This window comes from Pristiophorus japonicus, chromosome 4 (assembly GCF_044704955.1).
Source record: "Pristiophorus japonicus isolate sPriJap1 chromosome 4, sPriJap1.hap1, whole genome shotgun sequence".
Classification (NCBI taxonomy): Eukaryota; Metazoa; Chordata; class Chondrichthyes; family Pristiophoridae; genus Pristiophorus; species Pristiophorus japonicus.
In genome coordinates, this window is record NC_091980.1 from 296,908,325 (window position 1) to 296,931,716 (window position 23,392).

The following is a 23,392-nucleotide window of genomic DNA, read 5'->3' on the forward strand; positions in this document are numbered from 1 at the left end:
AAGCGTACAAAAATCTTCACTTGCTCCATTCTAAGTTAGTTTGGAGTACGTTTTCACTGTGGAAACTTTCAAATCAGACGTCAGTGGCCGGACACGCCCCCTTTTGAAAAAAAATTCTGTTCCAAAGTGAAACTGTTCTACCTGACTAGAACTGCAGAAAACTTAAATGTGGAGAATTCCGATTTCTAAGATACTCCGTTCTCCACCAGTTGCTCCTAAAAATCAGGAGCAAATCATGTGGAAATTTGGGGCCTCTGTACCTACCCTATAGAACCCCTTTATCATTTTAGATACCTCAATCACATTGCCCCTCAATCTTCAATTTTATTTTGATTATCTTGTGGTAAACAGGATAGTCCATGCTAAGTCATTGACATAAGGAACTTATTAGTCACGAATGGGAGCTACTCAACTGGCTGATTCAGTTCTGCTCACTTGGCAGGGATGCCAATTTGACATGTTTAATATGGGGGCTCGAATTTTATTTAATAAAATCCGGTTTCCGAGTTTCCAAAACGCGAAACTGTGACGAGCTTCAGACAGCTGGATTTTCCGGGATCTACAATGTTAAATATGGCAAGTTAGCATCACCGATGGGATGGATTTCCTATTCAACTGCTCCTGTTGAGGATCCCATTCATATTAATTGGCTCCAGTCAAGAACCAAGAGCAACCTATTTTTATTTATCTCCAAACCAGAGCAAAGCACGGGAGTGACGGGACGAGTGAGTCTTCGGAAAATATCAAATCAGTGGAAGATGAAGAAGAAAATAACATTCAGAACAGGGATGAAGGAGAAGAGAATGGAGAGCAAGAGGACAGTTCTAACTCCGACAAGCAAAATAGTCTCAACTCTTGTGCTAGAGAAAATTCAACCTGTGAATAGTACTAATCATTCTATACTTCAGTTAAAGGTGTAGTATTCTATTCTTTTTAAAGAATTTTCTGCCTTTGTGCCTCGTGAGACTCCATGTTTTGTATTGAAATAATTGCAATCGCACTTCCTCCAACTTGTGCTCTCTGACTTAGATGTTTTAACATAATAGTGAGTCTATTACCCGTGTGTCTGGGAGACATGTCACTTTGGAAACCAAGCACATACACCTTCAAATATGCTGCCAACTAGAGCTGAGACAGCACTGATGAACCACTTGAGCTTCACTTTTACCAATTATTGTAATGTTTCTCAAGCTGTACCTTGCAGTATGTCTAAGACTCTGTTATCTTATTTATATATTTGAATTTAAGTTTTACATCTGGTGTGTGTTTGTAGGGCATTACTGTACAGGAACTCCCTGCTGGGTGTGTGTAATGCCCATAATGCAGGAAGCAAAGTATGCTGTTTGCTTCAACTGTCCTATTGCCTAAAAACAACTAAAACAAATACTATCCCAGAACAAGGCCATTTGACCTATTATTTTTTTCTGTTCGTTCCTGGGATGTTGATGTCGCTGGTAAGGCTGACATTTATTGCCCATACCGAATTGCCCTTGAGAAGGTGGTGGTGAGCTGCTGCCTTGAACCGCTGCAGTCCGTGTGGTGAAAGTACTCCCACAGTGCTGACTTTGTTTGATACTACTGTGTGTCTTGCTAGGCCATTTCAGAGGGCAGTTAAGAGTCGACCACACTTCTATATGGGTATGGAGTCACATCTAGGCCAGACCAGGTAAGGACGGCAGATTTCCTTCCCTAAGGGACATTAGTGAACCAACTGGGTTTTTCTGACAATCGACTAGTTTTCATAAGAAATAGGAGCAGGAGTAGGCCATTCCATAAGATCATGGCTGATCTGAAATAAAAACAGAAAATGCTGGAAATCTCAGCGAGTCAGGTAGCATCTGTGGAGAGAAAAGCAGAGTTAACGTTTTGGGTCGATGACCCTTTGTCAGTACTGGCGAATGTTCGAAAAGAGCAGATTCTTAAAAAGCACTGAAAGGGGAGGAAAAGAACAAAAAGAAAGGTCTGGGATGGGATGGAAGGCAGGAGAGGTAAGGGACTCAAAAGGGATGATGGGCCGAATTGAAATGGTAATGGTTAGAAAAAGGTTAATCTGGGTCCGCAGTATTTTGCTTTTGCATGGCTGATCTGATCCTGGCCTCAACTCCACTTCCCCGCCCACTCCCCATAACCCTTGACTCCCTTATCTTTCAAAAATCTGTCTATCTTCACCTTAAATGCATTCAATGACCTTCTAGCTTTTAAAAAATTCCAGATTTATTTAATTAACTTAATTTAAATTCCCCCGGTTGCCATGGTGGGATCTGAAATCACATCTCTGGATTACTAGTCCAGTAACATAACCACTATGCTACCGTATCATGCTGGCTGTTTGAAAAAACTATCCAATTAGTCCCACTCCCTTGCTCTTTCCCCACAACCCTGCAAATTTATCCTATCCTTAAAATAAGAATTATTCTAATTCTTTGCAAACATTTTCTATTTGCAATGCACCGAATGAATAAGCAACCAATCAAATCTGAAAAATATTACACTTTTCAGGACCCACATTATTACAATGGTTAAAAAATCAATTTATAATATAAACCTACAAAAATCATAAATCCATAATTCTCCATCCCATCTTCCAATAACTGAATAAACTACAGCACACTCCCTTTACTACCTGCTCCCTTCCTACAATTTGGGTAATTTAGCTTCATCATAAAGATCTTAAGGATAAACTGGAGAAGCTGGGGTTGTTCTCCTTCGAGCAGAGAAAATTGAGAGGAGATTTGATGGAGGTGTTCAAAAACATGAGGGGTCTAGTCGGAGTAGATAAGAGGGAAATTGTTCCCATTGGCAGAAGGGTCAAGAACCAGAGGACACAGGTTTAAGGTGATTGGCAAAAGAGCCAAAGGCGACATAAACTTTTTTACAGGTTAGGATCTAGAATGCTCTGCCTGAAAGGATGGTGGAGGCAGACTCAATTGTGGCTTTCAAAAGGGAGTTGGATAAGTACCTGGAAGAAAAAAAATTGCAGGGCTATGGGGAAAGGGCAGGGGTAGTGGAACTTGATGAGGTGCTCTTGCAGAGAGCCGGCATGGCCCCAACGGGCCAAATAGCCACCTTCCGTGCTGTAACCATTCTATTATATTTTTCAGGCCTCTGCACACACGTGACCGAATCACTTCTCAATCTCTCGCACATGCACAACTTTCAGTTCTAGCTCAAAGAAGCAAGCTTCTTCGACTATGGTTTGTTGAATCCTGCCAGGCCACTAGTTATTAGGATATGGACACAGGAAGTAATATTTCTTGGTTTGAAATGTCCACCTGGCAACTTTATGGAAAACTTTTTTTTAAACTATAGAATTAAAAAAAAAAGTTTTCATTTTAATTGGAAACACTTAGTGTCTGACTCCAATATGTTTAAATTAGAAGTAATCCTTATTGCTGTGGAAATGGCAGAGTAAGATTTAAAGAATGAGTCAGAATTGGAATGATATGATGCAAGTTTTTTTTTAATTACCTAAATTGAAATCTTGTGTGTAACTTGAGGCAGCAATGCTATTAGATTATTGAGGGATAGGATAAGGAGGTACATTCCAGCTATTTTCCTTTTATTTATTTTAAAATTATTTTCTCCTTGCACGAAGAGGCTCTGGCCACAGTAGCAACACTACTAAGTTTTCTGTTGTTCCCTTAACATCTTGCATTTATATAGCGCCTTTGTTGCTAAACCTCCCAAGGCAGTTTACAGGATCGTTATTAAACAAAATCTCCTCCAGGGCACAAGCTGAGGTAACCCCAGCTCTTTACTGTCAGAAGCTGCCTCCTATTTTTCCTCCAAATTCCTCAGGTGAGGAGAAAGAATTTTCCCAGAGCTTTACATAAGAACATAAGAATTAGGAACAGGAGTAGGCCATCTAGCCCCTCGAGCCTGCTCCTCCATTCAAAAAGATCATGGCTGATCTGGCCGTGGACTCAGCTCCAATTCCCTTATTGGTTAAAAATCTATCTATCTGTGATTTGAATACATTCAATGAGCTAGCCTCAACTGCTTCCTTGGGCAGAGAATTCCAGATTCACAACTCTCTGGGAGAAGAAATTCCTTCTCAACTCGGTTTTAATTGGCTCCCCCGTATTTTGAGGCTGTGCCCCCTAGTTCTAGTCTCCCCGACCAATGGAAACAACCTCTCTGCCTCTATCTTGTCTATCCCTTTCATTATTTTAAATGTTTCTATAAGATCACCCCTCATCCTTCTGAACTCCAACGAGTAAAGACCCAGTCTACTCAAGCTATCATCATAAGGTAACCCCCTCATCTCTGGAATCAGCCTACTGAATCGTCTCTGTACCCCCTCCAAAGCTAGTATATCCTTCCTTAAGGTGACAAAAACTGCATGCAGTACTCCAGGTGCGGCCTCACCAATACCCTGTACAGTTGCAGCAGGACCTCCCTGCTTTTGTACTCCATCCCTCTCGCAATGAAGGCCAACATTCCATTCGCCTTCCTGATTACCTGCTGCACCTGCAAACTAACTTTTTGGGATTCATGCACAAGGACCCCCAGGTCCCTCTGCACCGCAGCATGTTGTAATTTCTCCCCATTCAAATAATTACTGTTTTTTTTTTCTCCAAGGTGGATGACCTCACATTTTCCGACATTGTATTCCATCTGCCAGACCTTAACCCATTCGCTTAACCTATCTAAATCTCTTTGCAGCCTCTCTGTGTCCTCTACACTACCCGCTTTCCCACTAATCTTTGTGTCATCTGCAAATTTTGTTACACTACACTCTGTCCCCTTTTCCAGGTCATCTATGTATATTGTAAACAGTTGTGGTCCCAGCACTGATCCCTGTGGCACACCACTAACCACCGATTTCCAACCCGAAAAGGACCCATTTATCCCGACTCTCTGCTTTCTGTTAGCCAGCCAATTCTCTATCCATGCTAATACATTTCCTCTGACTCCGCGTACCTTTATCTTCTGCAGTAACCTTTTGTGTGGCACCTTATCGAATGCCTTTTGGAAATCTAAATACACCACATCCATCGGTACACCTCTATCCACCATGCTCGTTATATCCTCAAAGAATTCCAGTAAATTAGTTAAACATGATTTCCCCTTCATGAATCCATGTTGCATCTGCTTGATTGCACTATTCCTATCTAGATGTCCCGTTATTTCTTCCTTAATGATAGCTTCAAGCATTTTCCCCACTACAGATGTTAAACTAACCGGCCTATAGTTACCTGCCTTTTGTCTGCCCCCTTTTTTAAACAGAGGTGTTACATTAGCTGCTTTCCAATACGCTGGTACCTCCCCAGAGTCCAGAGAATTTTGGTAGATTATAACAAATGCATCTGCTATAACTTCCGCCATCTCTTTTAATACCCTGGGATGCATTTCATCAGGACCAGGGGACTTGTCTACCTTGAGTCCCATTAGCCTGTCCAGCACTAGCCCCTAGTGATAGTGATTGTCTCAAGGTCCTCCCTTCCCACATTCCCGTGACCAGCAATTTTTGGCATGGCTTTTCTGTCTTCCACTGTGAAGACCGAAGCAAAATAATTGTTTAAGGCCTCAGCCATTTCCACCTTTCCCATTATTAAATTCCCCTTCTCATCTTCTAAGGGACCAACATTTACTTTAGTCACTCTTTTCCGTTTTATATATCGGTAAAAGCTTTTACTATCTGTTTTTATGTTTTGCGCAAGTTTACTTTCGTAATCTATCTTTCCTTTCTTTATTGCTTTCTTAGTCATTCTTTGCTGTCGTTTAAAATTTTCCCAATCTTCTAGTTTCCCACTAACCTTGGTCACCTTATACGCATTGTTTTTTAATTTGATACTCTCCTTTATTTCCTTGGTTATCCACGGCTGGTTATCCCTTCTCTTACCGCCCTTTTTCACTGGAATATATTTTTGTTGAGCACTATGAAAGAGCTCCTTAAAAGTCCTCCACTGTTCCTCAATTGTGCCACCGTTTAGTCTGTGTTCCCAGTCTACTTTAGCCAACTCTGCCCTCATCCCACTATAGTCCCCTTTGTTTAAGCATAGTATGCTCGTTTGAGACACTACTTCCTCACCCTCAATCTGTATTACAAATTCAACCATACTGTGATCACTCATTCAGAGAGGATCTTTTACTAGATCGTTTATTATTCCTGTCTCATTACACAGGATCAGATCTAAGATAGCCTTCTCCCTTGTCAGTTCTGTAACATACTGTTCTAAGAAACAATCCCATATGCATTCTATGAATTCCTCAAGGCTACCCCATGCGATTTGATTTGACCAATCGATATGTAGGTTAAAATCCCCCATGATTACTACCGTTCCTTTTTCACATGCCTCCATTATTCCCTGCCCCAACGTGAAGTTATTATTTGGGGGCCTATAAACTACGCCCACCAGTGACTTTTTCCCCTTACTATCTCTAATCTCCACCCACAATGATTCAACATTTTGTTTATTCGAGCCAATATCGTCTCTCACAACCGCCCTGATATCATCCTTTATTAACAGAGCTACCCCACCTCCTTTCCCTTCTTGTCTATCTTTCCGAATTGTCAGATACCCCTGTATGTTTAATTCCCAGTCTTGGCCACCCTGCAACTACGTTTCTGTAATGGCCACCAAATCATACCCATTTGTAATGATTTGTGCCGTCCACTCATTTACTTTATTTCGAATGCTGTGTGCATTTAGGTAGAGTGTTTTAATACTAGTTTTTAAACCATGATTTTTAGTTTTGACCCCTCCTGCAGCCCCCTTTATATTCATACATATTGTCCCTTCCTATCACCTTGTGGTTTACACTTACCCCAGTGCTACTCTGCTCTGTTGCCTCCTGCCTTTTGCATTCTTTCTTGGGGTCCTGTTCATCTGAGCTGTCACCCACTCTAACTCGCTCAGAGCCCTCTCCTGGGTTCCGAATACTCCTCACATTGAGGCACCGAGCTTTCAGGCTTGCCTTTTTATTACACTTTGACCCTTGAGGTTTGCTGTCTAGTGGCCCTTTTTGTTTTTTGCCTTGGGTTTCTCTGCCCTCCACTTTTACTCGTCTCCTTTCTGTCTTTTGCTTCGGTCTCCATTTTGTTTCCCTCTGTCTCCCTGCATTGGTTCCCATCCCCCTGCCATATTAGTTTAATTCCTCCCCAACAGCACTAGCAATCACACCCCCTAGGACATTAGTTCCGGTCCTGCTAGGTGCATACCGTCCGGTTTGCACTGGTCCCACCTCCCCCAGAACTGGTTCCAATGCCCCAGGAATTTGAATCCCTTCCTGCTGCACCACTGCTCAAGCCACATATTCATCCGAGCTATCCTGTGATTCCTACTCTGACGAGCACGTGGCACTGGTAGCAATCCCGAGATTACTACTTTTGAGGTCCTACTTTTTAATTTAGCACCTAGCTCCTTAAATTTGTCTCGTAGGACCTCATCCCTTTTTTTAACCTATATCGTTGGAACCAATGTGCGCCACGACAACTGGATGTTCACCCTCCCTTTTCAGAATGTCCTGCACCAGCTCCGAGACATCCTTGACCCTTGCACCAGGGAGGCAACATACCATCCTGGAGTCTCGTTTGCAGCCGTAGAAACTATTCCCTTTGCAATTGAATCCCCTATCACTATTGCTCTCCCCCTCTTTTTCCTACCCTCCTGTGCAGCAGAGCCAGCCACGGTGCCATAAACTTGGCTGCTGCTGCCCTCCCCTGATGAGTCATCCCCCTCAACAGTACTCAAAGCGGTGTATCTGTTTTGCAGGGGACCTCTGCACTACCTTCCTTGCAGTGCTGTTCCTGCTGGTCTTCCATTTCCTATCTGGCTGTGGACCCTTCATCTGCAGTAAGACCAACTCGCTACACGTGCTACTCACGTCATTCTCAGCATCGTGGAGGCTCCAGAGTGAATCCACCCTCAGCTCCAATTCCGCAACACGGTCCGTAAGGAGCTGGAGGCGGATACACTTCATGCACACATAGTTGTCAGGGACACCGGAAGTGTCCCTGAGCTCCTACATGGTACAGGAGGAGCATATCACGTGAATGAGCTCTCCTGCCATGACTTAACCCTTAGATACACTTAATTTGGCGACAACAATGTTAACAGGTTACTTACTGATATAAAAAATTGCACTGATTTGGCAGCTAAATAAATAAAACAATTATCCAGGTCGTTTCTTTACCTTTTGTTATAGTTTAAATAGTAGAATTAGTTTATGTTCAGTAAGTTTTCATTTCTAGTTATAATGGGTTATTTTGTTTGTTACAGTGATTTTGTTTCGTATTTTTTTTTAAATGCAAATATCGCCACTTTATAACCGAGTAAGACCGATTCTCACGAATGCCTTTGCAAGTCATAACAGTGCGAAAATTGTGAGGTCTGTTTCATTCATTTTCATCTCTGCTTTAAGTTCAGCATTTCCGAAGCTTTCTGAATGAGCCTCTTGCTACAGAATGCAGAGGACAATAACTACTGTACACTAATATTCCCTATGAGCTGCAACAATAAAAAGTTAGGGGGAAACATTGCTTAGACTTTTACAGCTGGTTTCCGGCTTTTTCTTGGTGCTGTGTCTGTTGTGATTTACAGTTACAAATTGTCTTGGAAAATCACTAGATTTATCGATTTATATAGCTCAATTTGGATTCCAATAACACTTACGTAAGTTTAGAATCTTTTTATTTTTACAGGAAAATAAATTTGGATGCCAAATGCACAGAATGGATCAAACTATTGGTGGACCATTGTAGTTCTGATCAGTTGTTGCTGTGTCTGCCTCTCTCCTGTTCATTGAGCAAGACTGATTTTGATTTTAACAAAATATCGCTCTCTGGAAAGCAAGTACCATACTATCTATATAAAATTATGTCCAGCCACTTTCTTGTTTCCATCATTCCTTTTTCTGGGATCTGATTAGCTTCTGGTAACCAAGAAGCAATCTTGCTTTCCTACCAGGGCATTCCGTGGGGTAAATGAGGAATTGGTTCTCCTCACCACCTCCACTGGCCAAAGCTTCCATTCACCTGGCTGTCGTGGTATCAAAGGTACCTCTCTCTCTAGCTATGTGGTTCCAATGTCAGCCTGTCCTCAGCCTCGATCTTGTGTTGCAGCAACTCCTGGACAGCCACAAGTTAGAGCCATCATCTCTGCTCAATCCCCTTATTTCAGAAAATGTGGATGCCCCTCACATTCAGTACTATAGGATAGTGGTACAGTGCTCTGGTGATTGTACATGCTGTGCATGCTATAGCCTCAGCAATATAATTAGCAAAAGGCACAGTAGATCCAGGTACTCCCGCAGCCAGGAGAAACAAAGATGGCTCAGGTACTGGTGTGGGGGAATAAACAGGGACTTGGTTGGGCCAAATGACCTGTTTCCATGTTGTAACGTCTGTAATTCTCCTGCAGCTCCTAGCATTCCGTTACAGAGCTGCATTCGCAGACACCCACAAGAACCTGTACTCTTGGGAGAATAAGGAAGCAAAACAAGAAAGGGAACATTGGATCAAAGCAGGAAATGTATTCCTTTGTTTTGTGATAAAGTACTGCAGTTTGGAAGCATTACATTTCCAGTTCTCCATGGGCTGGCTATTTTACCAATCTAAATGGCAATGTTGGCCTGCAATTCAACAGCAGGAGCAGTTTTGCTTTTTGACATTATCTACAATTCTTTACATGTGATATTACAAACACTTTCTGCATCACAATTACAGTCACAGAAATCACCCAGATTACAGAACTTTGAAGGGTGGCAGTAGAGGACGAGAGCTTGAATTTTGATTGCAATCTCAGTGGGATTGAAATAGAGACAGACACCAAAACCAAATTTTGAAACTGTGGAATGAACTTGTTTTCATTAACATTGTGCATTTCTAAAGCATTCATTACAGACCATGAAAGATCTCAAAGCATTTTGTGGAGCACGGTTGAGGAAGTTGGTCAGAACAGCCTGGTGCTTGCTTCTGTTGCTCCCTGGTCCAAGCAGACTTGGGTGTCCTCCACCAGAGTGGTGCTGGGGTGCTAAATCTGGAGGAAGGAAAGGAAAGGAAAAAACAGCCCAGTCTGCTGCTCCTGTGTCTGTCAGTAGAGGGCAGTGTCAAGCTCCACAGGCTCATAGCCTTCCAATGCTCACAAGTGGACTGCTAGTTCCCATGGAACTGTAGTCCCGTATGAGTTACAACATAAAAAGGTTTTACTAACAGCATCACAAAATTGAATTGAAAAAAAACTCAAAAGGTAAACAAAAACATTTCAGATTTACAGTAAATTTATTAAAAATGGGCATTAGTACCCATTAAATTGTCAACGCAAAACTTTCTGCTTCCAAAGCCGAGTGCAGGTTGATGAATACAGTGCCCCTGTCCATCAGCAGGTACAACCATCCATCAGCGAGAGCAGAGACAGGCACACATCTCTTAACAAGACAGAACTCGGGGAACAATTACACGGATGCAAACTGAACCCCCCAATCCCCCCCCCAAATAAAACTCGATTTCAGAGAAATCAGACTTCAGCAACAGCCAAAAATAAAACTCAATGTCCAGTCGATTATCCTGATTACTGAAAGGGAATCCCAATAGTTTCAAACTTTTAGGAACCTTTATGAAAATTCCTTGGTAGAATATCCCAACTTGAAACTCATAAGTGATGACTGATAATTTAGACGGTAATGGCATGCCAAGGTTTGCGAGGCAGTCAGACATCTCTGGTGCACAATATATACATGGCAGAGAATTTTTAAAAATCTAATTTCTAAATCCTGCAGCGCCATGTTTGTTAACATTTGATTCATCACATAGCATCAGACCGGAAACAATAATTTGTATTTCTAATTTTCCTCTACTGAAAGTGCCAACTTGTGCCAGGAGGGCACAATTCCATGGGCTCCCACTCCTCATCTGAGTGACTATCCTTCATTCGTGAGCCAGCCTATTCCTCTATTAGAGGCATCACAGCCCAGCCCAATTCGGTTACCACCTGGCATTTGCATTTCATCAGGGCCATTGAATAGTGATCACCAATAGCCTGCTCAGCTGATCTGGCCAACAGATACAACCCTACCACTAGTGATTGGGATTAGCTAACTCAGCAAGTTCAGGGTTGAGCCTTGGACCTTTCGGTCTGTCTGGCTCACTAGCCAAACATTCATCCACCAAGACTAGCAGAGGGAGTGTTTCTCATTTGTAATTTGTGCCATCTTGCTCTATAACATTTCTTGCCACTTTGTGGCAACAACTACTTCTCTGAGCCACACGAAGACTAGTTTCCAAGACGTCCCTCAGTGCTGGCAAGTGGAGGTGGAGGGTACCTTTCCCTTTGGCTTTCTGTTCCTATGGGGGGGAAGCAGGGAGCACCTGCCTTTGTTTGCTGTCTCTTCAAAACAATTTGGTCCAGAACGGGAGTTCCGTGTAGAGGAGATCGCAAGAAAATCTGAGCTGTACTGCTCCCTCGAGCAGCAAAGTGGAACTCTGACGTGCCACCCCTACCACCTTACGTTTGCGAGGTCAGGCTCTCTGAGTATTCTGAATGCCGGTCACGGGACTGGTGGCATAACCATCTTTTATTTAAATGTGAAGTATAGCAAAACTCAATTGCACATAGCGTACCGGTATTTCATACACACGCAGCATTCGGACCCAACTCTAGGTAAGGGGAGGGAAAGCGTTGGGTTTGGAAAGCATTTTAGTAACGCACACACAAAGCCTTTACTGAAATCCATCACTAAAGCTGCTTGGTTCACCGGGAAGGCAAAGTTGGCAGCTCGAGCCCTTGTAGCCACGGGGCGACCACCTTCTTCAGGCTTGTTCCTGCTCTCGGGATGGTGGTGATGTACAGCTCACGAGATGGAAAGAGTGGATTCGCCAGAACAAAACCTCACTGATCAACTTTTTTGTTTTTAAGCACAGGCATCGAAGGTCAGGGTATACGGAGGATTCCACTGACTCCCACTTGTATTCAGATCTACAGGTTGGGCCATCTCGACTGTCACTAGCCAACTAGGTTCACTGTAGGGCAGCAAGTGAAACTAAATGGCTCATTGTTCATAAATAGCGGACGATTTCTTTTCTGCTCCAAGGAGAAAATGGTCAAGATTTGCTTTATTTCCTTCACACAGGATGTCATCAGGATCTTGCATACACGGGTAAATAGTTCAGGAAGAACGAGTGCAAAAAAACAACCCACCATTACTGCTCTTGACGTGCATTTCTTGCATACTCACAGGCGAATCTGTGCCCGGGTTAGTCATTTTAGTAAACCCGTGGGAGAGGTGGTTAAACTGTGATCAAGGGCTTCCATTTTGTGTCGTCCTTTAACCATTGTGGAATGCACAACCTTCAAAAAAAAAACGGACCCACTGGCATTCACTGTAGTAACACGGTGACTACTTCCTCGTAAGAATGTCCTGTAGTCGCTATGGTAACCAGATGATGCGGCTGGGGTAGAACGACAACGGACGCTGTGGTTGTTGTGCTGGAAACTGAAGGAGAACTCTCAGGTAATACTTCTGGCAGGAAAAAAAGAAAATATACAAACATTTTCATTATATCTCCTCCTAAAAAGGAATTAAATTATGAGGGAAGGTTACATAGACTAGGCTGGTCTTCCTTGGAGATCAGAAGATTATGGGGGTGATCTAATTGAGATGCTTAAGCTGATTAAAAGAAGTTGATTGGGTAAATAAACTATTTCCTCTGGTGGGGGGGGGGGGGCAGGAGGGGAGTCCAGAACAAGGGGGCATACCCAATGTTCCTTCTAATTTCTTTTGGGTGCACGGCCTATTTAAACCTTTGTGCATGCACGGTTTTTCCATTGAGAAACCGGTAAGCGGCCTGCGTGGGAGCGTCAGACAGCTGCGCAACTAAACAAGAACATTGGGCATAACCTTATAATTAGAGCTAGGCCGTTCAGGGGTGATGTCAGGAAGCACTTCTTCACACCTGGAACTCCCAAATAGTTGGGCGTTCTACCGGGTAGGCACGAAGCAAAGGATCAACTGCTTGTTCAACAGGCGGGAGGAAGGGAACAATCACTGGATCAGTCCTGCGTAATGCAGCTGCAGAGTAGCATCCACCGGGAGCAAGTTTTCCAGCATACCTGAGGTAAGGAAAGGTGCACGACACTGAAGGGGGTGGGAGGCAAGCCAGAACACAAAAATAAATGGCACACAAAATTCTAAACGTAATTTTTAAACTTAAGTTGCAAATGTGATTGTGCACGTACCCTCCTCTGCTCCAAGTATACTGTGTGGCAACACCAAATGCTGTGCTTCCAGGCTTGCTGGCATCGCCACAGTAGCCGTAGTTACCGAAAGTCCAGTAGGTATCTCTGGATTATTGTGCACACCAGCGTCAGCCAGTGCGTTGGCTTTAGAAGATAACAATGATGAGAATGGTAAGGTTAGCACTTTCAAAACTGCGGTGTACGGTATAACCGTCTTCACAAAGATACAATGGGCACATTCTTCTGCCAGAAATAGCATTAGTTTCCCAATCCCATTGAAAGACAACTGGCAGGAGGGGATAATGACTTACCCTTCAGTTCTCAGACAACCGAACATTTTGTGACACAGATAGACACAGGTGCTCCGCTGATGGCATGCTGAGTCTATCCATACAGACCATGAGTATCTACATTCAATCCTTATTCTCTACTGCGTAAACTGATCTCAGCTAGGGCAGGGGCACGATAATTGGAATCAAACAACAAAAACGTACATTTCTAACAGATAAATGGCCCAATTTGTGTGATGGGGGGGGGGGGGGGACTGTTACAATCTCTGCTAGCACACCCTGTCTCCGCTAAGTCAAATAGCCTATCACTGGCTTCCAAGGCTCTCACACGAATAATGGCCACTTTGAGGACAACCAGAGCCTGTGGATACATACGCACTACATGTTCATTGTAACACTTCCCCTACTCCAAATCCACCCCCCCCCCTCCAAAGTTATTTTCTCTCGCCCACATTTTCTACGGGATTACTATTGTTTTAATGTTACCTCTTATATTCCGATTTTCTCCAGAATTCAATCATGTAAAGTGACTGGCACAGTGAAAGGTTTGCCTTACAGGGTTTGAAATGAAAAGTCTCCCAGCAGTCACAAACTCTCACGACTAAGCTTCACTTCCTATTCACAGCTCAAAGAGTTATCATAATTAGTTATGATTTGAAATGCACTGCCTGAAAGGGTGGTGAAAGCAGATTCAATAGTAACGGTCAATAGGGAATTGGATATATACTTGAAAAAAGAAAAAATTGCAGGGCTATGGGGAAAGAGTAGGGGAGTGGGACTAATTGGATAGCTCTTCCAAAGAGCCGGCATAGGCATGCTGGGCCAAATGGCCACATTTTGAGCTGTAAGATTCTATAAAAACTGGTAGATTGTTGTCACTTCTTATTTAAGCCAGTACAAACAAAATTTACAGGAACAGCAAACCAACTCTGTCCAGGTTAGAGAGCCGTTTAAGATTTTAGATTCACCTCATGCTGTTATTAACTAGTCTGCCCTAATCGCTCAATGAACAAATGCGGCTCACGTTGTGGTTCTGACCAAGGAGACCCTTGGCTGTGTCATTAGTGGATCTCAGGCAAGGAAACAGTTCGGATAATGGGAATGACCCTGTGGATACTGGGGTAGGGAAGGGGCTAAATTGTTTTTTTTTTAAATGAGTTTCTTCTTTATTTTGTTATCTGTGACCTGTTGGACAGGGTATCTGTGACGTTGGTTGAGAACAGGATTGAGATCGGCTGCAATGCTCACAGACATTCAACATAGAAACATAGAAAATAGATGCAAGAGCAGGCCATTCAATATGATCATGGCTGATCATGCAACCTCAGTACCCCACCCCTGCCTTCTCTCAATATCCCCTGATCCCTTTAGCTGTAAGGGCCACATCTAACTCCCTTTTGAATATGTCCAACGAACTGGACTCAGCAACTTTCTGTGGCAGAGAATTTCACAAATCTCTGGGTGAAAAGGTTTCACCTCATCTCGGTCCTATATGGCTTATCCCTTATCTTTAGACTGTGACCCCTGGTTCTGGACTTCCCCAACATCGGGAACATGACATATGAGGAGAGACTGGATCAACTAGGCTTGTATCCACTGGAGTTTAGAAGAATGAGAGGGAATCTCATAGAAACATAAAATTCTGACGGGACTGGACAGGTTAGATGCAGGAAGAATGTTCCCGTTGCTGGGGAGTTCCAGAACCAGGGGTCACAGTCTAAGGATAAGGGGTAAGCCATTTAGGACCGAGATGAGAAGAAACTTCTTCACTCAGAGAATTGTGAATCTGTGGAATTCTCTACCGCAGAAAGTTGTTGAGGCCAGTTCATTAGTTATATTCAAAAGGGAGTTAGATATGGCTCTTACAGCCAAAGGGATCAAGGGGTATGGAGAGCAAGCAGGAAAGGGGTACTGAGGTTGAATGATCAGCCATGATCTTATTGAATGGTGGTGCAGGCTCGAAGGGCCGAATGGCCTGCTCCTAGTTTCAATGTTTCTACCTACATCTAACCTGTCCGAAGAAGTTTCTCCTCATCTCGGTCCTAAATGGCTTACTCCTTATCCTTAGACTGTGACCCCTGATTCTGGACTTCCCCAACATTGGGAACATTCTTCCTGCATCTAACCTGTCCAATCCCGTCAAAATTTTATATGTTTCTATGAGATCCCCTCTCATCCTTCTAAATTCCAGTGAGTATAAGCCTAGCCAATCTAGTCTTTCCTCATAGGTCAGTCCTGCCATCCGGGAATCGGTGTAGTGAACCTTCGCTGCACTCCCTCAAGAGCAAGCACGTCCTTGCTTTCTTTACTGCCTGCTGTACCTGCATGCCTACCTTCAATGACTGATGTACCATGACACCCAGGTCTTGTTGCACCTCCCCTTTTACTAATCCGTCACCATTCAGATAATAATCTGCCTTCCTGTTTTTGCCACCAAAATGGATAACCTCACATTTATCCATATTATACTGCATCTGCCATGCATTTGCCCATTCACCTAACCTGTTCAAGTCCCCCTACAGCCCCTTAGCATCCTCCTCACAGCTCGCACTGCCACCCAGCTTAGTGTCATCTGCAAGCTTGGAGATATTACATTCAATTCCTTTGTCTAGATCATTAATGTATCTTGTAAATAGCTGGGGTCCCAGCACTGAACCCTGCGGCATCCCATTAATCACTGCCTGCCATTCTGTAAAGGACCCGTTTATTCCCACTCTTTGCTTCCTGTCTGCCAACCAGTTCTCTATCCACGTCAATACAGTAACCCCAATACCATGTGCCTTAATTTTGCACACTAATCTCTTGTGTGGGACCTTGTCAAAAGCATTTTGAAAGTCCAAATACACCACATCCACTGGTTCTCCCTTATCCATTCTACTAGTTACATCCTCAAAAAAACTATAGATTTGTCAAGCATGATTTCCCTTTCATAAATCCATGCTGACTTGGACCAATCCCCGTCACTGCTTTACAAATGCGCTGTTATTACATCTTTAATAATTGATTCCAGCATTTTCCCCACCACCGATGTCAGGCTAACCGGTCTAAATTCCGTTTTCTCTCTCCCTCCTTTTTTAAAAAAAAAGTGGGGTTACATTAGCTACCCTCCAATCCATAGGAACTGAACCAGAGTCCATAGAATGCTGGAAAATGACCACCAATGCATTTACTATTTCTAGGGCCACTTCCTTAAGTACTCTGGGATGCAGACCATCAGACCCTGGGGATTTATCGGCCTTCAGTCCCTTCAATTTCCCCAACACCATTTCCTGACTAATAAGGATTTCCCTCAGTTCCCCCTTCTCGCCAGACCCTCAGTCCCCTCGTATTTTCGGGAGGTTCTTCGTGTCTTCCTTAGTGAAGACAGAATCAAAGTATTTGTTCAGTTGGTCTGCCATTTCCTTGTTCCCCATTATTAATTCACCTGATTCTGACTGCAAGGGACCTACATTAGTCTTCACTAATCTTTTTCTCTTCACATATCTATAGAAGCTTTTGCAGTCAGTTTTTATGTTCCCTGCAAGCTTACTCTCATACTCTATTTTCCTCCTCCTAATTAAACCCTCAAGTCCGCCTCTGCTGAATTTTAAATTTCTCCCAGTCCTCAGATTTGCTGCTTTTTCTGGCCAATTTATACGCCTCTTCCTTGGATTTAACACTTTCCCTAATTTCCCTTGTTAGCCACGGTTGACCCACTTTCCCTTTTTTATTCTTACGCCACACAGGGATGTACAATTGTTGAAGTTCATCCGTGTGATCTTTAAATGTCTGATATTGCCTATCCACCGTCAACCCTTTATGCATCACTCTCCAGTCTATCCTAGCCAATTCACGTCTCATACGTCGAAGTTTCCCTTCTTTAAGTTCAGGACCCTAGTCTCTGAATTAACTGTCACTCTCCATCTTAAATGAAGAATTCTACCATATTATGGTCACTCTTCCCCATTGCTAATTAATCCTCTCTCGTTACACAAGACCCAGTATAGAATGGCCAGCCCTCTAGTTGGTTCCTTGACATATTGGTCTAGAAAACCAACCCTTATACACTCTAGGAAATCCTCCTCCACAGCATTGCTACCAGTTTGGTTAGCCCAATCAATATGTAGATTAAAGTCACCATGATAGCTGCTGTACCCTTATTGCACGCGTCCCTAATTTCCTGTTTGATGCCATCCCCAACCTCCCTACTACTAGTGGTCTGTACAGAACTCCCACTAACGTTTTCTGCCCTTTGGTGTTTCGCAGCTCTACCCATATAGATTCCACATCATCCAAGTTCATGTCCTTCCTTACTATTGCGTTAATCTCCTTTTTAACCTGTAACACTATCCCACCTCCTTTTCCTTCCTGTCTGTCCTTCCTGAATATTGAATACTACTGGATGTTGAGTTCCCAGCCTTGGTTACCCTGGAGCCACGTCTCTGTAATCCCAATTACATCATATCCGTTAACAGCTATCTGCGCAGTCAATTCATCCACCTTATTACAAATGCTCCTCACATTGAGACTCAGAGCCTTCAGGCTTGTTTTTTTAACACTCTTTGTCCTTTTAGAATTATGTTGTAATGTGGCCCTTTTTGATTTTTGCCCTTGATTTCTCTGCCCTCCACTTTTGATTTTCTCCTTCCACCTTTTGCTTCTGCCCCCTTTTTACTTCCCTCTATCTCCCTGCATAGATTCCCATCCCCCTGCCTTTTTAGTCTAAACCCTCCCCAACAGCACTAGCAAACACTCCCCCAGAACCGGTTCCAATGTCCCAGGAATTTGAATCCCTCTCCCTTGCACCATTCCTCAAGCCACGTATTCATCTGAGCTATCCTGCAATTCCTACTCTGACTAGCACGTGGCACTGGCAGCAATCCTGAGATTACTACCTTTGAGGTCCTACTTTTTAATGTAACTCCGAGCTCCCTAAATTCAGCTTGTAGGACCTCATCCTGTTTTTTTAACCTATATCGTTGGTACCTATATGTACCACGACAGCTGGCTGTTCACCCTCCTCCTCTAAAATGCGCTGCAGCCGTTCCGAGACATCCTTGATCCTTGCACCAGGGAGGCAACATACCATCCTGGAGTCTCGTTGCGGCCGCAGAAACGCCCATCTATTCCCCTTACAATAGAATCCCCCATCACTCTCCCACTCTTTTTCCTGCCCTCCTGTGCAGCAGAGCCACTCATGGTGCCATGAACTTGGCTGCTGCTGCCTCCCCTGATGAGTCATCTCCCCCATCACACACGAAGAATGGCCACCTAGGCACAGTACATGGGGCCTCCCTGACCCCATTCAATCTTGCATTACCCAGGCTTTTGGGTGTGGGAGAGAATAGAGGAGGGAGTAGGTGATGCAAGTAAAAGGACTGCATTAACCATCCTTCCCAGAATAATGAGATAAAATCTCATCTCAGCTCTCCTCTCCACCTGGTGTCGTGCTTATTCGTGAAGTGAGTTTGCGTTAGGTCAATCTTGTTTCCAGCAATTTAAGGTGAACTGGCCGTGGATCGCCAATCTCAAAAGGACACATGAACAGCTGGTGTCTGAAGTAAGGGGGTGAGGGGAAAGTCACACTGGTGCAGTTAGGGATTGGTCTTCCGAGTTGGGGGTGGGGGTGGTGGGGTGGGCGGTTAAAGCTCAGGCAGAGTAAAGGAACTTCCATCTGCACGTGTAACCTGATCTTCGAATGCTTGATGATCGGAAATAACTGTGTTTAATAAGTGGATAAATGTTCCCTTCCCCAGCACGGAGATCTCTCACCAAATGCACCCTCCCCTTCCCCAGCCCCCCTCCACACACACACACACACACACACACACCTGTGGCTTCTTCCTGGTCACTGAAGGGCACGAGGACGTTGTGGTATTTCCGCATGTGGACATTCCTGCTGCCGCTCTGAGAGAAAGTCTTCCCGCAGATGCTACACCGGTAAGGCTTCTCACCTTGAATTCAAATATACATTTAATAATAACGGGGCATTCGCTTTAGGATCTTGCTGTGCATTTTTGTTTCACCACCATTATTTACAGTACTTTTTACTGTGAGCAAGACTCCCTTCTGTACACAAGTATTATGTCTCTCTCCCCACTGATAACCTGGCAAGTTAATACAGTGGCCAGTGCAACATGAAGCTCGAAGTGACTTGATGTGGGTTAGGATGCAGACAGCAGAGCTTTGGATGAACTGAAGTTTCAGAGTGTGGAGGATGGGAGTCCGGCCAGCAGAGCACTGGAATAGTTGAACCTCGAGCTGACAAAGGCAAGGACATGGGTTTCAGCAGCCAAGCCAGCGATAGTGGCAGGCGATGTTATGGAGGTGCAAGCAGGCTGTCTTGGTGACCAACAGGATATGGGGGTCGGAGGCTCAGCTCAGGGGGCCGAGTAGGACGCGGAGGTCGGCAACAGTCTGATTCACCCGGAGAGAGTCCCCGGGGACAGAAATGGAATCAGTGGCGAGGGGCCGAGTCTGTGGCTTCGATCCTCCCAACGTTTAACTGGAGGAAATTGCAGCTGGTCTAAGACGCCAGGATCTCTCCGGACGGATGAAGTAAGGCGGGCCGAATGGCCGCCTTCATCTGTAACTATCTTTTGATTTTGTGAGGCTACGTGACAGAAGCCTGCCTGTGTTTGTCGAACAAGACAGGCACCAGAGGAGCAGCAACAAGAGCAGAATAATGGACATGGAGTGAGGGCTAAAGAGATGGAAATGAGCTCATGCAAATTATTTCCCTTTAACGGAGCATTCTTCGAAAGTGCCACAATGGAAGGCAATCGGCCTCTCTTCCAACTTAACTTCTTCTAGTCATGTGCCAGAACCACCCTTCCCACGGCAAGCACGAGAGCTTCAGTACCTGAGTGTACGACCATATGTTTACGAAGACTGGAGTATTCTGTAAAACAACGCCCGCAGCTTCCCGCTTCACAAACAAATGGCTTCTCTCCTAACGAAAGTAAAACACACCAACAAATTATCATACCGACCCAAAATAGAAATACGTGCTGGGAGTTGCTACGAGGGAGGGAGGGAGGGAGAGGAGTAGGGACTCCTGCCTTTACTTCAGCGAAACAGCCGTTTCCCGCCACGGGTGCACTGAGTCGCAGTCGGGGAAGAGGGGGAAGATTAAAATCAATTAAAAAAGTAAAAATAGGCAAGTGATATTTCACTAGCTGCTGGATTGGTCAGTTTTTCTCTCTTTTCTTGGCATTGGTTTAAATTAAGAGCTAGGATTATAAACTAAACATTCAAAACTTCAAATCTTAACTAATTGAATACATTAGAGATGGCAGGGCAGGTGGGGTGTTTCTGCTGTTGCATGTGGGAGCTGGTGGACACCATTGAGGTCCAAGCCCTCTGCTGCAAGTGTCTGCAGCTCGAGGAACATCAGCTCCGCGTTGATGAGCTGGAATCCGAGCTGTGGACACTACGACACATCAGGGAGGTGGAGAGTTCCCTGGACACCGTGATCCAGGAGCTAGTCACACCAATTAGATTAATTAATTCAAATTTGATCTGTGGTCAGGGACAGGGGGGTGTGATTACGAGTGAGGAACTTGGGATGTAGTGGTGGAGGAGCCTCAGCCCTTGCTCTTGTCCAACAGGTTTGAGACTCTTACTCCCTGTGTGGATGAGAACAGGGACTGCAGGGAGGATGAGCAAACTGGTGCAGGGGGCCATTCAAGTGGGGGCAGTAAAAAGAAACGTAATGGTAGGGGACAGTATTATTAGGAGGATAGATACTGTTCTCTGCAGTCGAGAGCGTGAGTCCTGAAGGCTGTGTTGTCTACCCGGTGCCAGGGTTAATGACATCTCCTCTGGGCCGGAGAGGAACTTGGAGTGGGAGGGGGAAGATCCAGTTGTCGTGGTCCATGTGGGTACCAACAACATAGGTAGGTCAAATAAAGAGGTTCTGCTGAAGGATTATGAGCAGCTAAGGGCCAAATTAAAATGCAGAACCACAAAAGCTAACAATCTCTGGATTACTACCGGAGCCACGAGCAAATGTGCATAGGGTAAATAAGATCAGAGTTAAACACTTGGCTCAAAGACTGGTGTGGGAGAAATGGGTTTTGGTTCGTGGGACACTGGCATCAGTACTGGGGTAAGAGGGAGCTGTTCCATAAGGACGGGGTTCACTTAGACCGTGCTGGGACTAGGGTCCTGGCGAATCGAGTAACTCGGGCTGTAGAGAGGGTTTTAAACTAATTAGTGGGGGCGAAGGGTTCAGGTGAGCGGAAATTTAAAAAGTCAAAAGAATAAGGAGAAGGCAATAGATCAGGGTAGCACTGGGGGAAAATGAAAACTAGAGCATGCTAGGAAGGGACAGAATATATAAACATAAAAAAAGGAGTATAGAAAGTAGGTTCAAAGCAAGAAAAAAAATTGTAAAAAACCAAATTTAAAAGCTCTTTATCTGAATGCACGAAGCATTTGTAACAAAATAGATGAGTTGACGGCACAAAGATACAAATGGGTATGATCTGATAGCCATGACAGAGACGTGACCAGGACTGGGAACTAAATATTCAGGGATATTTGACAATTCTGAAGGACAGATAGAAAAAAAAGGTGGGGTAGCACTGTTAAATAAAGGATGAGATCAGTGAGTTAGTGAGAAATGATATTGGCTCAGAAAATCAAGATGTTGAATCAGTTTGGGTGGAGATAAGGAATAATAAGGGAAAAAGTCACTGGTGGACATAGTCTATAGGCCCCCTAACAGTAGCTACACTGTTGGATGGAGTATAAATCAGGAAATAATGGAGGCTTGTAAAAAAGGAACGGCAATAATCATGGGCGATTTTAACCTTCATATTGATTGGACAAAGCAAATTGGCCAGGGTAGCCTTGAGGAAGAGATCATAGAGGGGATAGTTTCCTTGAACAGTACGTTGCAGAACCAACCAGAGAGCAGGCTAGCTTAGATCTGGTACTGTGTAATGATACAGGATTAATAAACAATCTCCGAGTAAAGGATCCTCTAAGAAAGAGTGATCATAGCATGGTTGAATTTCAAATTCAGTTGGACGGTGAGAAAGTTGGATCTCAAACCAGTGTCCTAAGCTTAAACAAAGGAGACTACAAAGGTATGAAGGCAGAGTTGGTTAAAGTGGACTGGGAAAATAGATTAAAGTACGGGACGGTTGATGAGCAGTGGCAGACATTTAAGGAGATATTTCATAACTCTTAAAAATATATTCCAATGAGAAGGAAAGACTGTAAGAGAAGGGATAACCATCCGTGGCTAACTAAGGAAATAAGGGATGGTATCAAATTGAAAACAAGGGCATACAAAGTGGCCAAGACTAGTGGGACGCCAGAGGATTGGAAAACTTTTAAAAGTCAGCAAAGAACGACTAAAAACATAATAAACGGAGGGAAGATAGTTTATGAAGGCAAACTAACATAAAATATAAAAACAGATAGTAAAAGTTTCTACAGGTACATAAAAAGGAAAAGAGTGGCTAAAGTTGGTCCGTCAGAGGATGAGACTGGGGAATTAATAATGGGGAAAGAGGAAATGGCAGAGACTTTGAACAAATATTTTGTACCAGTCTTCACGGTAGAAGACACTAAAAACATCCCAATAGTGGATCACTATCACTAAAGTAGTAGTACTCATAGAAACATAGAAAATAGGTGCAGGAGTAGGCCATTCGGCCCTTCTACCCTGCACCGCCATTCATGAGTTCATGGCTGAACATGCAACTTCAGTACCCCCTCAGTAAAATAATGGGACTAAAGACGGACAAGACCCCTGGACCTGATGGCTTGCATCCTAGGGTCTTAAAAGAAGTGGCTGCAGAGACAGTGGATGCATTGGTTGTAATCTACCAAAATTCCCTGGATTTTGAGAGGTCCCAATGGATTGGAAAACTGCAAATGTAACACCCCTATTTAAAAAAGGAGGCAGTAAACTATAGACCAGTTAGCCTA

At 43.9% G+C, this 23,392-nt stretch overlaps 2 protein-coding genes across 12 annotated transcripts in view; one reads left to right on the top strand and one right to left on the bottom strand.

Moving 5' to 3' along the window:
* fam161b (FAM161 centrosomal protein B) overlaps window positions 1-8,823 on the top strand; it is a 65,363-nt gene extending 56,540 nt beyond the window's left edge. For 3 of the 7 annotated variants that reach the window (XM_070879600.1, XM_070879594.1, XM_070879598.1), the window contains exon 11: window positions 697-915. In XM_070879600.1, coding sequence (XP_070735701.1) covers window positions 697-886 — 190 coding nt within the window. In that variant the 3' untranslated portion in view covers window positions 887-915. Of the gene's footprint in view, window positions 1-696; window positions 916-1,594; window positions 4,852-7,718; window positions 8,121-8,647 lie in introns of those variants that run through there. The other 4 variants (XM_070879595.1, XM_070879597.1, XM_070879596.1 and 1 more) reach the window with 4 other exon arrangements.
* A 960-nt stretch (window positions 8,824-9,783) lies between these two features.
* Window positions 9,784-23,392, bottom strand: part of LOC139263471 (zinc finger protein 410-like) — a 40,935-nt gene continuing 27,326 nt past the window's right edge. For 3 of the 5 annotated variants that reach the window (XM_070879610.1, XM_070879605.1, XM_070879606.1), the window contains 4 exons: window positions 20,310-20,399; window positions 19,279-19,401; window positions 13,179-13,322; window positions 9,784-12,462 (listed from right to left, as the gene is read on the bottom strand). In XM_070879610.1, the coding sequence (XP_070735711.1) occupies window positions 12,320-12,462; window positions 13,179-13,322; window positions 19,279-19,401; window positions 20,310-20,399 (500 nt within the window). In that variant the 3' untranslated portion in view covers window positions 9,784-12,319. The remainder of the gene's footprint in view (window positions 12,463-13,178; window positions 13,323-19,278; window positions 19,402-20,309; window positions 20,400-23,392) is intronic. The other 2 variants (XM_070879609.1, XM_070879607.1) reach the window with 2 other exon arrangements.